The following is a 15,915-nucleotide window of genomic DNA, read 5'->3' on the forward strand; positions in this document are numbered from 1 at the left end:
CATGAAAGGCGTTGATTCAAACAGTTTGCATCCTACAGAGACGTGTTTCTGGTATTTATTTAACTCAACAGCAAAGAAAACTGCAACAAGAACTGAACACTATACGCTTCATGAACACCAGATTTATTACAGGACTGTTGTATTAGACTGCATCAGTTTAAGATGGGTGCACCTGGTAAACTGGAAACTGACTGTATATCGACCTTTAATCAAATGCCTTGTCACAAAAGCTGAACAACACTGTCCTTACACATTCCTCTCCCCAGCTTAATATAATCCTGCTCACAGTCAGACTTTCCTTTTTACCCAGTGGGAGGTTTGCCATGTATGATGTGCATTATTTATGCAGGGCAAGAAATGACTCAGGATACAGCTGTCCGCCTGGAGTTTCTTCTCTTCTTTGTGGACTGTGTCAAACTGTCCAATGTGCTTACCCATGTCTTTGTCTTCCAGGTCCAATGTCAACTACAATCCCTCCGCCCCAAGAGGTAAGAGTTTTTTTTTAATTTCCTCTTTTCCTCCCTTCCTTCCTCTCTTTTCCTCCCTTCCTCTCGCGCTCATGTTAAGTGGTGAGCGGTGTGACATGAGCATTATACTATAATTCTCTCTCTCTCTCTCTCTCTATTCTGCTCTCCTCTCCTCTCTCTCTCCTCGCCTTCTTGCTATCTCTTCTCTATCTCTCTCTATCAGCTATCTCTCGCTCTCTTCTCGCTCTCTCTCGCTCTCCTCTCGCTCGGCTTCTATCCCTCTATCTCTCTCTCTCTCCTCTCTACCTCTATCTCTCTCTCTACTGCTATCTCTCTATATCCCTCTCTCTATCTATCCTCTCTCTTCTCTCTCGCTATAGATAGCGAATGATAGATAGATAGATAGAGCGATAGAATATAGCGAGATAGATAGCATAATTAGCTATATATAGTACGCGATAGATAGCTCTAAGGCTAGATATAGCGATTAGATGCTAAGATAGAGCTTGACTTTATGTTATTTGATTACTGGCTTGTTACTGCGCAGCGTTTGATGAAGAGTCATCGTGGAGCTCTCCTTGAAGCTGATGCGAAAGCTTTTTGTCTAGGTTAAAGTCTGATGCTTATCCCACTGAGCTAACTGGAGCTGTCAGTGTCAACTTCCTATTTATAGAACAGGCTTCTTCACAAAGACTCAAAGACAATGTGACATGATATCTGATGCACCAATAGTAGTGGACAAAGTAGGAATGCAGATCTGAGATTTAGCTCTGTCTTTTAGAGGAAACAAGTGAAGAGGATCTGTTTAGATAGATGAGCGTTACATCATGCCTAAACACTGAGGGACAATATTACGCCGTCCTTTCAGTTGATGGTTGTTGTGAAAAAGGAGAATTTGTTGTCCCTGATAAATACATTGTAACATTACATATTCGTAGGCTAGTGTTGAGATGGATATTTGAAGAAATATATATATTTGTATTTTTGGGATTCATAAGAAAAATCTTGTAGTAGTAAATAAATAGAAAATCAGCGCATATACATTTAAATACTGTGTATATATTTTTGTTAAACTGACTACATTTAAATGATGATGATGGAACATATGTATATTTTACAGTACATATAGGGCCCTATGAAATACCATCATTCACTCATTGTGTTTACATTTTTCAAAATCTTTTTTTACGATTTCAACAATTCATAAGAAAATATTTCAGATGTAACAACATTCAATACAATAAAACAAAAATATTCCATTCTTTAGTCAAATAAAGTGCTCTAATCCATGAGTACCCTCCTACATTTCATCATCAGTAGGCTCTGTGTGTGTGTGTGTGTGTGTGTGTGTGTGTGTGTGTGTGTGTGTGTGTGTGTGTGTGTGTGTGAGAGCCCCGCCCTCGTTCGAACACCAACACAGAGAGCAGAGGACAGGAGCAGTGTGCCTGCTGATGACACTGAAACATAGCAGATTAGTTTTCTGTTCATTCAGCTTAGGCGCTGAGAAAAAACACTTATAATTAAAGGGGGAAACAACTTGCATCCACATTTTGGAAAATTCCACGATAGTCAGCGTTTTACATTTTTTTAATTAACAAATTCTGTATATAGCTATATATATATATATATATATATATATATATATATATATATATAGCTATATATATATATATATTATATATATAATATAGCTATATATATATATATAGTATATATATATAATAGATATATATATATATATAGCTATATATATATATATAGATATAGCATATATATATATATAGCTATATATATATATATTATAGCTATATATATATATATAGCTATATATATATATAGAATATATAGATATATATATATATATAGCTATATATATATAATATAGATATATAGCTATTATATATATATATATAGCTATATAGCTATATATATTATATATATCTATATAGCTATATATATATATATTATATATATATAGCTATATATATATATATATATATATATATATATATATATATATAGATATATATATATATATATATATATAGCTATATATATATATATAGCTATATATATATTATATATATATATATAGCTATATATATAATATAGCTATATATATAGATATATAGCTATATATATATATATATAGCTATATATAATTATATATATGCTATATATATAATATATATATAGCTATATATATATATATATATATATAGCTATATATATATATATATATAGCTATATATATATATATATAGCTATATATATATATATAGCTATATATATATATATATAGCTATATATATATATATTATATATATATATAGCTATATATATATATATAGCTATATATATATATATATATAGCTATATATTATATAGCTATATAAGATAATATAGATATAGATATATATATATAGCTATATATATATATATAGCTATATATATATATAGATTAGCTATATATATATATATAGCTATATATAATATATATATATATATAGCTATATATATATATAATATATAGCTATATATTATATATAGCTATGTATATATAGCTATATATAAGCTATATAGCTTTATATATAGATATATATAGCTATATATATAATATATATATATATAGCTATATATATATATATAGCTATATATATATATATATTATATATATAGCTATATATAGATATATATAGCTATATATATATATATAGCTATATATATATATATATATATAGCTATATATATATAGATATATATATTATATAGCTATATATATATAGATATATAGCATATATAGCTATATTATAATAGCTCTATATATATATAGCTAATATATCTATATATATATATATATATATATATATAGCTATATATAGCATTATATATTATATAGCTATATATATATATAATATAATATATATATAGCTATATATAGCTATATTATATAGCTATATATATAGCTATATCTATATATAGCTATATATATATAGCTATATATATATAGCTATATATATAGCTATATATAGATATATATATATATATAGGCTATATATATAGCTTATAGCTATATATATATATATAGATATATATATATATATAATATATATATATATAATATATATAGCGGATATATATATATATATATATAGCTATTATATATATAGATATATCATAGCCTATAGCTATATATATATATATATATATATATATATATATATATATCTATATATATATATATATATATATAGATATATATATATATATATATATATATATATATAATATATCTAGCTATATACTATATATATAGCTATATTATAGCTATATATATATATATAGCATAGATATAGCTATAGCTATATATATATATAGCTATATATATATATATAGCTATATATATATATATATAGCTATATATATAGATATATATATATATATAATATATATATATAGATATATAGCTATATATATATATATAGCTATATATATATAGATATATAGCTATATATATATATATATATATATATATATAGCTATATATAGCTATATATATATATATAGCTATATATAGATATAGATATATATATAATATATATATATATATATATATATATATATAATATATATATATAGCTATATATTATAGCTATATATAGCTATATATATATATGCTATATATATATAGCTATATATATATAGCTATATATATAGCTATATATAGATATATATATATATATATAGCTATATATAAGCTATAGCTATATTATATATAGATATATATATATATATAGCTATATATATAGCTATAGCTATATATATATATATATATATATATATATATATATAGATATATAATATATATATATATATATATATATATATATATATATATATATATAGCTATATATATATATATATATATATATATATATTAATATATATATCTATATATATAGCTATATATATATATATATATATAGCTATATATATAGCTATATATATATATATATATAGCTAATATATATATATATAGCTATATATATATAGCTATATATATAGCTATATATATATATATATATAGCTATATAGCACATCAGAGAAAGCGCTTCTTTCCCCAGAGCGGGTTTGTTTTCGATGTACTGGGCGGGGCCTTTTTCCATACATCGGCAGGCCCAGACGGAGTAACGTATAAAACGCCTTTTCTTTAATTAAAAGGCGTCTTGCTCCGATAAAGTGAACAAACGTGGTGCACACTTGACCGCAGTGTCCGCCCAGACAGAAATGAAAGTAAACCCTGGCTACAGTCGCTCCGTACGCTCGTAACTGACTATTTCAGTCACAACGGTCTAAGCCACACTGCCTTTCAGGAGACGTGGGACTGGACGAGGGGGGGGTGGGGAGGAGAGAGAGGGAGGGGAGGTGTTTGATGTTTGGGAGGAGATGTTTGTATGTGTATGTGTGTGTGTGTGTGTGTGTGTACATGTGACATTCTCCTCAGTTCTGCATCTGCTCAAAGAACTTGTAGGTTGGGTTCTCGTAACCGTTCTGCTGCATCTTAGACAGGTGGCGCTCCTCGGGGTGACGGCGGCGTCCACCTGGAGCAGAGCCAGAAAGAGAAGGGGGGGGAGGTTACACACACACACACACACACACACACACACACACACACACACACACACACACACACACACACACACACACACACACACACACACACACACACACACACACACACACACACCTCTGAAAGAGAGGCAGTAGAAACGAGCCACATAGGATTCAAACATTGTATATTAGGGTTTTGGATCGCTGCATGTGATTGGCTCACCACTTGACCTGCTCAGCTCTGCTGCATCATGATTGGCTGCATGTCAGTACAGGTGTATCGCTGCACCCCTGGTTCTGTAAACTTGTGCAGATGATTTCTGTATCATAAATGTGTATATTCAGGGTCATTACGTGAAGGTATGTTGCATGTTGCAAACAAACCCTCGCGTGACGACCCTGAAAATACCGATAATCCCGAGATAGAGATGATATGCACACGTTTACACTAACAGAGTTACAGCGGCACACCATTACACATCAATGACCTCATACTAATGACCCCCCCCACCCACTCCATTAAAGCATGGTGTGCAGTGTCACTCCAAAATGACCCCCTCTTGTTAACCGTTTTTAAAGCCAACACACTGACCCCTACAGCTCATTTTGGATCTCCCAGTGTCATGGTGCAGCCCACATCAGCAGCCAAACCCTGCACAGAACTGAGGACATGTGAGTGTGGCCCTTAGGCCGACAGACAGATATGATATATATATATATATATAATAAACAGCCATAATCATTTCAATGTGATACGCAACTGAATGACCAATTGTGTACATGCAGACATGCTGTGTACATTCAGACGCACCACTTTATTAGGTACACCCAGCTAAATCTAATGCAGACTAAAACAATAAATCTTAACCTTCATGAAGCTTCTAATGTCCATGAAAGGCGTTGATTCAAACAGTTTTGCATCCTACAGAGACGTGTTTCTGGTATTTATTTAACTCAACAGCAAAGAAAACTGCAACAAGAACTGAACACTATACGCTTCATGAACGGCAGATTTATTACAGGACTGTTGTATTAGACTGCATCAGTTTAAGATGGGTGCACCTGGTAAACTGGAAACTGACTGTATATCGACCTTTAATCAAATGCCTTGTCACAAAAGCTGAACTACACTGTCCTTACACATTCCTCTCCCCAGCTTAATATAATCCTGCTCACAGTCAGACTTTCCTTTTTACCCAGTGGGAGGTTTGCCATGTATGATGTGCATTATTTATGCAGGGCAAGAAATGACTCAGGATACAGCTGTCCGCCTGGAGTTTCTTCTCTTCTTTGTGACTGTGTCAAACTGTCCAATGTGCTTACCCATGTCTTTGTCTTCCAGGTCCAATGTCAACTACATCCCTCCGCCCCAAGAGGTAAGAGTTTTTTTTTAATTTCCTCTTTTCCTCCCTCCTCTTTCCTCCTTCCTCTTTCCTCCCTTCCTCTCGCGCTCATGTTAAGTGGTGAGCGGTGTGACATGAGCAAAGTGCTGACTGAAGCACGAGTTGTTCATACTTACCTAATGAATGTTGCCGTGTTTTTTGATTGAAATCACACCACCGACGACCTCAAGAGCCATAATTCTGAACCTGCTGAAGTAAACAATTCAATATTAATACTTAATTTTGTCCCTCAGCCGCAGGATTTCAAACACACCCAGTCATTCATGCTCTGAGAAGCTGGCCTTCCTTTGAGAACATATCCCCCTCGTGACAAGGTGCCAAACACTGGATTCTCTGATTGATTTTCTCTCTGGACTCTGAATGAGCTCTTGATCTTCCAATACAATCTTCTTCCTCTACTACTCCTTTTTGGATGGGAAGAACATTTGCAAGGCTTCTTACTCTCTTGCTTTGCACTGTGTGGGTCGCCTCAGTCATTGATGTTTTCTGCTTTTATGGGATTAAGTCCAGTTTCATGGCGTTCTGCTCCCCCCTGGTGGTCAGATTGTGAAGTTCCAATTGATCCTTTCTGAATAATCCAGGGACTAGTACAGCTTTCTACAGACTTTGTTTCTTCGCTCTGCAGGCCAATCTTTTTATCTAGCTTTGTTTTTTTATTTTATTTTTACCAAAGACCGTTTAATTTAAGGGTTTGGATTGCTTTAAAAGATTGAATCATCACAAGGGAATTCTGCGTAAAGCCATAGAGGAAGCATTGTTTTCAATCTGCTCAAACATAAATGCAGTTTACCTCAGCCAATGTTTTGTCTTCTGTAACACTGGGGCCCCCAGCTTCCCAAGGGCCACATTGCCACACAAGATCCTCATGATCTTAGTAACAGCATGAAACCAGACAAAGCCAGTCCAGGAGAACAGGAAGCCACTCCAGCCAATTATATTGAGACCAACCCCATTCCATCCTAATGTGCCTGCATGGTCTTTTTATATATATATATACATATTATATATATATATATATATATATATATATATATATATACCTTGTGCCTTTTTAATTTGTCATATTTATCTATGGATCACACTTTTTTGTAAAGAACTTGCCTTACTTTTTTCTGTCTTTATATTTGTGTGCCACTGTTTATCAATGTTTATCGAAATGAAGAGTGTGTTTTTAGACAGTGTGTGAATGGATTGTTCAGAGTTTTATTTGAATGGTGTATCAGTAATAAAAGGTTTTTCTATTCAAAACCCTACATGCCGTTATTCTTGTGCTCACAATAACACAGTGGAGGAAAATAACTAAATAAACTTTGCAGGTTTAGATTAATAATACAAACTATAATCAGCATAATTTATTATTGTAGGGTAAGACTATGTTGTTCAAATTCACAAGCTGCCAGTGGTGGGAAAAATGCTCATTTATTAGCATCAAAGTATACTTAAAGTACCAAAATGGCATAGTATAGTATGTCACATAAAAAGGCATAGTATAATTACATAATATGATGTCTTAAAGCGCAGAAGTTGACATCTTAAGTGATGTCTTAAGGCACAGAGCATCTCCATGACGCGTTAACGCATCATTCTTTGTTGTGTTGACATGTAAAAAATATTGCGCCAATAAATTTGAAATGTAATCAGCCAATCGGTAAAGGAGAAGGGTTGACCAGGAAGAAGCAGCTGGACACCTGTCACCTCACCTGTTCATCTGGATGCTGTGTGAGAGGCTGACTGCTGCGGAGGACACCAGCTACCACCCAGTGGGATGTAACTACATGTACTCAAGTAGGGCTACTTTTTTGAGGTATTTTTACTTTTAATTTCCATTTTATGTGAATGTAGGTCTACTCCACCACACTAGAGGGAAATATATGTTTTACTCCAGCCTAAAATATATTATCAGTATATAAAATATGTTACTTAGTTTACATCTCTGATTGTTATTGGATTAATTTTAAAGTTGTAGGCCTATTGCTACTTAAATAAAAACAGTTTCCACTGCTCCTCAATGATAGACTTTTGATGGCAAGAGTTTAGTGTGACAATGACCCACAAAGGAAGAAACTCAGTGACCTCCTCTCCTTCCGATGACGCGACTCTCCCGCGACGGCTGACAACAGCTTGAGCGGACACGTCGCGCTGATCCCGGCTCTTATTGACGCGGCTTCACGAAGACGTATGGAGGACATGTGTAAAAGTAGAGACACTGGAGGGAAGACAGCAGACAGAACTTGAGTTTCTTGTGAGTTAAGAGGTCAGTCGGAGACTGAACAGCAAAAACAAACAAACGGTCGCAGCGTCCGTCTCTAGCTAGCTTACAGCTAACTGATGCTAACGGTTGTTCAGTTGGTACTTTGGCTGTTTGGGGCGAATAAACAAACAGGTCAAACTCACCCCAATGATGTAAGACAACAACTAGAGATTATTGTGTGAAATATGATATTTATAGCGCTTTTGTTATAGTTTCCTTACTGTTATTGTAACCTGTGGATGAGCACTTCAGTGTGCGCCAAAGTAAAAACTAAAATAATATCACAACAAAGTCACATCCATCTCCAATATGTTATTGTACCACTGGTGGGACAACTTTATTATTGATAGATTAATGATTCACAATAAACTGAGCTCTGATCACCATAGCACAAACATCCATAAACACTGCCAACAAAGTGTCAGACCCCCTGCTGTTTCTTATTTACCGAGGTATTATTGAACCCATCCTCCTGTACTGCCACAATGTCACCATTCTCCCCCTCACCAATAACAACACCAACATATCTCCTAAAATAATTGACCACTGACCATAATTTAGGACCCCTGCCACCCCTTCACCCTCCTTTCATTTTTTTGACATTAAGCTTGTATTAAAGTGTGTTTTTAGGAAACACTAAATTAACTATTTTTCTGTGACATTGGGAACTGGCATCTTTCTACATGTATAGGACTAAGCGCTGGGCAACATGACGATATATAAATCATCACAACGATATAAAAACGTCTCCTATATTGTTTCTACCGCAATATGTACGTGCAGATGTAAAAAAAAACTAAAATGAACCCTTTCAGTGCATGAATTATGACCCCCTCAGTGAGGATATTTGTTCCAAGTGTTTTTATTGCTCTTTAGGCATAAAAAGCAAGATGGGAGAGAATGGTGAAATGCAGGTGGCCAGTACAGGAGGATGGGTTCAATAATACCTCTGTATATAAGAAACAGCAGGGGGTCTGACAGTCTTTGTTGGCAGCGTTTATGGATGTTTGTGCTATGGTGATTTGGCATTAGCGCACACTCAGACCTCTCTAATATGCGTAATTTACGCACGGATGGCACAGCGTGTGTACCTTCACTTACTATTAATTTCTACAAACATGGCATGTTGTTGTAGCATATGGTAAATCAATATATCCACAATTCTTTGCATCACTGTGTAAACGAATAAGCCATTAATAGCACGTGTCTGCCTCCTTAAATGAATCAATTCTGCTCAACAAAAGCAGCGGCACAATACAAAGTTCATATTGAAGCAGTTGGTAATGTGAGGCAATGACAGAAATCTGCGCCTCATGTGCTGCAAATTAAAACTGTTGCTGAACATGTCACACACGCAGAGATAATTACCTTAAACTATATTTGCCTCTTCTTTCCTCCTGATGTTGTTGGACAGCCTGAGCGTTTGTCGCTTTCGCTTAGTGCTCATCCACAGGTGGCGTTAATTACCTCTGACAACAACAGAAGGAAAAGTAAAACATAAGCGATATAAAACGTCATGTTCTTTCCCACAATACTCTTTAGTTTTAGTCTCGCATCATTGGGGTGAATTTGACCGCTGGGTCGTTTGTTTATTCGCCCCCAAACAGCCAAAGTACCAATTTAACAGACGTCATCGTAGCCATAAGCTAACATTAGCTAACAATGGACGCAGTGACATTGTGCGTATGTGTTTGTGTGGCCGTTCAGCCTTTGACTGGTCACTTGACTCATAAGAAACTGAAGTTATTTCTGTTAGTTTACCTCCAGTTTCTGTCCTTTTAAACCTCGTCCTCTTTACGTCAAGATCCGGGATCAGCGCGTCACAGGTGCGTCTTCGGGTCAGTTCGCGGACATGCGCGAAGTCGCGCCTCTGCGAGATGACCTGCACAAGAAGGGGGTCTGTGAGTTTCTTCCACTGTGGGTCATTCTCCCAGTAGATTCCCATCATCAAAAATGTATTATTTGTCATTCATTATTCATCTGGATAACGGTATATCTGGCTGGGCTGAGCGCTTCAGTGGTTTTCTGGAGGGAATTGGGCATGGCAAACTGGGAAAAGAGAAAACAACAAAACATTCATCATTAAATCATTAATTGGAAAATTGCTGCTGTTCATGTTTATATTTTTAGAAGAATGAATTGTTTCACGTTTTATACACACAAATGCAGCAGAAATAATTAAGAAAATGTAATATTACTGTAAAGTTAGTACTTCCATATAAAGTTGGTGTATGCCTGTAAATTACTGATTCAGCTATAAATATGTCTTCCAATAAAGTTTTTATGGTCATCAGACATAAGTGACATCCTGTGTGAAAGCCCCACATCAGCAATTTGCTCAGTGTATTCATACGGTAATAAACTGTTAAGTGGATTATTGATTAAACACACTAAAGCCAATTAATTGTTTGTTTTTTGTAACCTACTTATTGCTTTTCTTCCTGAAACTAACTGCATCATATTCATCTGCACATACTCACATACGTGCTGAAAGCCTCTCCTGTATTCCCACAGAGGGAAATACTGAAGCACAGCGAGCACGACTATACATCAATCTTTCAAGAGCATTTCCTGTGACAGGCATGTCGCATCTGAGACAGCTTGACAGACAGCTTTAGTTTGGTGCACAAGAGAGTTCAGTCCCCAAATCCCATTTTAATATTTAAGAGTGCACACTATAAATAAAGTGCTTTAACTTCCTCGGGTCTCCCTGCTTGAATTTTTAATTTAAATTCTGTCAATATGGACTAAGTGGGATTGGACCAAGCCAGTGGTGAAATGTAACAAAGTACTCAAGGACTGTAATTACGTAAAGTACCTCAATTTTGTATTTGAGTATTTCTATTTTATGCTGCTTTCTACTTCTAGAAGAAAGAAATAGCAATATTGTACTTTTAAACCTTCTTATCTTATTTTTTAAACAAAAAGAATCAGGGCCTCCATGCAGCTACATTGTGTAACATTATCTGAGCTTCACTGCACAATCTCTAAAACTTAACGCCTCAGGTCAGGTGGAAACTTCCCCTTTCTGGTGCTATTTTGGAGTTTCAAATATTCATCCTGGAGAGGCTTAAATGCATTTATGACCTTGTCATAATACAGACCAATTCAGAGTGACAGCCAGTTTTCATCTAGGTCATCCAACATTTGACTAACTGTAATTTATCATCAGGGAATTTCAGATATCTGCAGAGAAATTACAACCATTTGTAATGCAAAATAAAACAAATAGTTTATACTCTACTGTACTAAAACCCTTTAAAGATCAACCAGGACATACATACCGGTATTTGAGCTCTTATTCACCTACATGACCACTTACGCCACTTTCTATTTTTAGCAGCCTACTGCTCTCACTTACTGAAGAATATCTTGAGGTTACGATATTTGCCAATTGTATATGATTGGTGGAAAAAAATGTATAAAAAAACAACCTATCAGAACCAGTGTGTGGTAACCATCAGAGGCAGCTTAATTGACAACCAGTGCATTTTTGTTCAATCCACTATCTTTTTATTAAATACAACATATTTGTGACATGTAGGAGATATACAACATGGACAGCGTTCACTTGGCCACATCATCAGCCTTGGGGTCTGGAAAAGAGAAAGAGAATCATTAGTGATAGTTGAGGCATACTGCAGCCGTACAACACAGCAATTTGAAATCTAGACAAAGACTACAGCAATATGTAGCGACTAGTTGGATGTAGATTCAAAAATGAAAGCTTCCAGAGCCAATTTCAAACAGAATGAGAAAATCGTCTTGCTTTGATAAGTGTCACTATCTATGCGCTATATATAGACACAGACAAAGCCCCACATCAAAGTGTCTCTCTAGTGGCAAAGGAATAAATATTTATGAGGGGGAACTGCTAAATTGTGAAAGCAAAAAATCTCTCAAAGTTGTGTTACTAAAAACAGTCAAGCCATTATAAGCACATTTCATTTGAATTCCAAAGCTGTAACTGATAATCATTCAGGACTTGTCTTGCTTTGAATGCTAACTCTGTATCTATGTTTGTATCTATCAGTCTGCACTAAAACAATTAAACACAGTCTGGGTCACTTTGTCCTTCAAAAGCTCCTCTGTAGCCAAAGCCAATAGTAAAACATTGACATTGACAATGTGTGATAATGACAAGTGTTTATCAAACAGTGCAATATTATGTCTAGAATATGAATTCAATAATTTATCTATTTGAGGTTTTTCTAAGTCATTTTCATTTGTTCCATCTGCTCAAAGCAACATATACAACATAATAATAGGGAACTGTCACAGGAGACGGAAACAAAAAGCAACATAAGCCCAAACTAACCTATGAATTTGAAGTCAGGGAACTTGTTCATGTCTCCTCCGCCAAAGAGCCTCTGCAGTTTGGTTTCCTCATCAGACATGTTCTTCTGGTAATCGGCTCCTCCATCCACAATGCCACCCGAGGACCTTGGAGAGACAATGCATCAAATAATGCTCAAAAGATCAGCGTGATTGACGGCGATGACTGGAGATGAATTTCCTTTGTGTGGTTTAAGTCCTTGTTGCGGACAGAAATTAAATTGCATGCCGAAGAAGCTAAAGAGTAGCTTCTGTCACTTTTTCGAGAGTATTTAAAGTTGATATTTCATTGGAGACTCTACTCTGAGCTTCTACCCTTCTATCTGGACTCCAATCAGCCAAATCTAAACATTATTACTGGACAAAGTATGGCTATATTTCATGTGGGTGTATGACAAGGGGTTGTGTAATATCTACTTACTTGCTCCTGGTTCTGTAATCCCGGATCTTGTCCAGGAACAGTTTCTGAACAGGGTCGAGGTCCTTAGTCCGGTTGAAGAGGATAGCAGAGAGGCCGATGTTCCTGCGCAGAGTCAGGCTCACGGCGGAGCGCAACAAGGAGGACAGCTGGAATAATCGATGAAGTGCCATCTGAAGGAACAAAAAGCCTTGGGTTACGTTGTTATCTGCACAACAGGCTGTGATTCAGTCTCTGTTTCATATTAGTAGGAAATGCAAAGCCTGAAATTACATCCAGACGAAAGATCTGCTTTATTATTTGAATGTATTTAAGCTTGAAGGACTCTGTCACCTGCTAAACTTATGACTAGTGGTGGAATGTAACCAAGTATATTTATGCAAGTACTGTACTAAAGTTGAATATTTCCATTTTATGCTACTTTATACTTTTTAGACTCCACTACATCTCAGTAGCAAATATTGTACTTTTTACTCTACTTAATTTATTACAGCTTTAGTTACTTTGCAGAATCAGATTATTAATACACTTTGTATATAAACTAATACATTATGATATGACTGCTGTCCAATAATATACAAGTTAAAATGACCTCCACCTGTCAGCTGCAACAATGAATTGATGAACACATTATTCATCACTATATTGCTATACTATATATTATTCTGAAATTGGCCTTTCTGCATAATGAATACTTTACTCGAAGTAAAACTATATTTGTACTTCTATCACCACTGCTTATAACATGACGTGCTGTTGGTTAGCAGGAGCAACTTGACTTTAGCGCTAGCATAGCTAGATTAAAGCTATATTAAAGTTAGCATTAGTTAGCTGCCCTCTTACCTAGCTGGGTTATAGCAGAATGACATTGAATTAGCTACACACTGATGCGACATTATAAGCGAATTCAGAGAAGCCTACAATAACAATGCCACAACCACGTCATGCAACGTCAGTTTAATTATATTTACTGCTAGCTAAAGCTAAATGTTCGCTTCATTCGTTAACCAAACCACTGATTATGCTAACATGCTAACATAGCTTTAGCTGACAAGACGTAGCTTTCAAACAGTGTCCTCTGTCGTCTGTTGTGTTGCAGTAAATCATAACTTTACATTCACTAAAGAAATGGACATACATGTATCCGTATGTATAATAATGACAGATGGGGTACAGTTAAGTGTGTAATAGTATTCATTTTAAAACGCTGCACTCACCTTGGATTTGACACTTTGAGTACAAGATCCAAATGTGGAGGACCGCGGTGGATTGTGGGAGTGTGTGTGGCGTTCGAGGACGTCAAAAAAGTATTTTTTTTGTGCATTGCTGCGCGTATTTAGGTTGACCCTAAATGACTGCATATTATCCCAAAACGACTAAAGCAGCATTATGCAAATATGTATTTTGAACTTAAAATATTTGTTGTCATCACCTTTGGCTGTTTGACTTATGATAATGACATCAGAAGGTATTATTAACCACTGAAACACCTTTTGTTTTTACATTGCAGGACATTTAGCAGACGCTCTTATCCAGAGCAATATACAATGAACTAACTACAGGGACAGTCTCCCTGGAGCCACTCAGGGTTAAGTGCCTTGCTCAGGGGTACAATGGTGGCAGCTCTGGTATTGGACTCACAATCATCTGGTGTTGTATTTGGAAGCCGTACCACTAGACCACTAGACCACTAGGCCATCACCACCCTTGCTTTTATTCCTTTGCACCTTTTACACTGCAATTGTAGTTTTACCGGACATGTTACTTTTATTGTTTGTAATTTAATTTGAGTTCAGTTTGGGATTTGCACTGTGTTGGTCCCTATTAATAGCTTTATAAATCCATCTATAATATTGTTTTACTAGTGTTTTGCAAGTTAGTTGTTCCTATACATTATTAAGTTTGGTAGTAAAGTTGATTGTAGTTTTCCCCCTTGATCTTATGTTTTTATTTAATTAAGATAATATATCATGGCGTCTTCCCCATAAGTTTGATTTTCAGTTTAATAATATAAGTACTTTAACGTTTGGCAAGATGACCTGGCTTCATCAGTGTCAGGAAGTGCTCAGATGTGTCCTTGAGCTAAGCACACTGAATAATGACAACAAAATGTACCACATAGATTAACTTTGTTGTCTGTGAACATGTTTTATATTTGTTATTTTAAAAGGCCGTTCTAGGGACCCGCATTGGAAATGAGCAGTAACTATAAATGGTGAGATACATTGCATAGGATGATTTGCAATTCTCAATGTATAGTGTGTTTGTCCCCGTCAAATAAACTCATCTGCAGTTTTCTGTCACTGACCTCTGACCTCCTTATCCGAAGGCAAGAAAAAGAAAATGCTCCTTCAGAGTTTATATATATATATATATATATATATATATATATATATATATATATATATATATATATATATATATATATAT

General features: G+C 34.9%; 2 protein-coding genes and 1 long non-coding RNA gene across 4 annotated transcripts in view; 1 reads left to right on the top strand and 2 right to left on the bottom strand.

Moving 5' to 3' along the window:
• Positions 1–7,732, top strand: part of jam2a (junctional adhesion molecule 2a) — a 20,213-nt gene extending 12,481 nt beyond the window's left edge. For both annotated transcript variants that reach the window (XM_029449555.1, XM_029449564.1), the window contains exons 9-10: positions 6,421–6,454; positions 6,715–7,732. In XM_029449555.1, coding sequence (XP_029305415.1) covers positions 6,421–6,454; positions 6,715–6,753 — 73 coding nt within the window. In that variant the 3' untranslated portion in view covers positions 6,754–7,732. The remainder of the gene's footprint in view (positions 1–6,420; positions 6,455–6,714) is intronic.
• On the bottom strand, positions 4,683–10,201 carry LOC115019919 (uncharacterized). Its single transcript, XR_003833515.1, has 4 exons — positions 10,101–10,201; positions 8,555–8,687; positions 6,598–6,667; positions 4,683–5,068 (listed from the first exon to the last, which is right to left on the bottom strand). It is a non-coding gene; the product is annotated as an uncharacterized LOC115019919 (long non-coding RNA).
• A 2,021-nt stretch (positions 10,202–12,222) lies between these two features.
• On the bottom strand, positions 12,223–14,820 carry atp5pf (ATP synthase peripheral stalk subunit F6). The gene is made up of 4 exons (XM_029449623.1): positions 14,703–14,820; positions 13,489–13,658; positions 13,051–13,175; positions 12,223–12,328 (listed from the first exon to the last, which is right to left on the bottom strand). The coding sequence occupies exons 2-4, from the start codon at positions 13,656–13,658 to the stop codon at positions 12,300–12,302; spliced, it is 324 nt and encodes a 107-aa protein (XP_029305483.1). The 5' UTR covers positions 14,703–14,820; the 3' UTR covers positions 12,223–12,299.
• Between the last annotated feature and the right edge of the window lie 1,095 nt (positions 14,821–15,915).

The sequence above is a fragment of the Cottoperca gobio genome, chromosome 2, assembly GCF_900634415.1.
Source record: "Cottoperca gobio chromosome 2, fCotGob3.1, whole genome shotgun sequence".
Lineage (NCBI taxonomy): Eukaryota > Metazoa > Chordata > Actinopteri > Perciformes > Bovichtidae > Cottoperca > Cottoperca gobio.

What these genes read in the sequence shown, in the direction of transcription:
- atp5pf (XM_029449623.1), bottom strand. Translation starts at nt 13,658, where the DNA reads ATGGCACTTCATCGATTATTCCAGCTGTCCTCCTTGTTGCGCTCCGCC. An exon ending in GATTACAGAACCAGGAGCAA is followed by an intron (nt 13,176 to 13,488) that starts GTAAGTAGATAT and finishes TGTCTCTCCAAG; the next exon opens with GTCCTCGGGTGGCATTGTGG. An exon ending in CCCTGACTTCAAATTCATAG is followed by an intron (nt 12,329 to 13,050) that starts GTTAGTTTGGGC and finishes TCTCTTTTCCAG; the next exon opens with ACCCCAAGGCTGATGATGTG.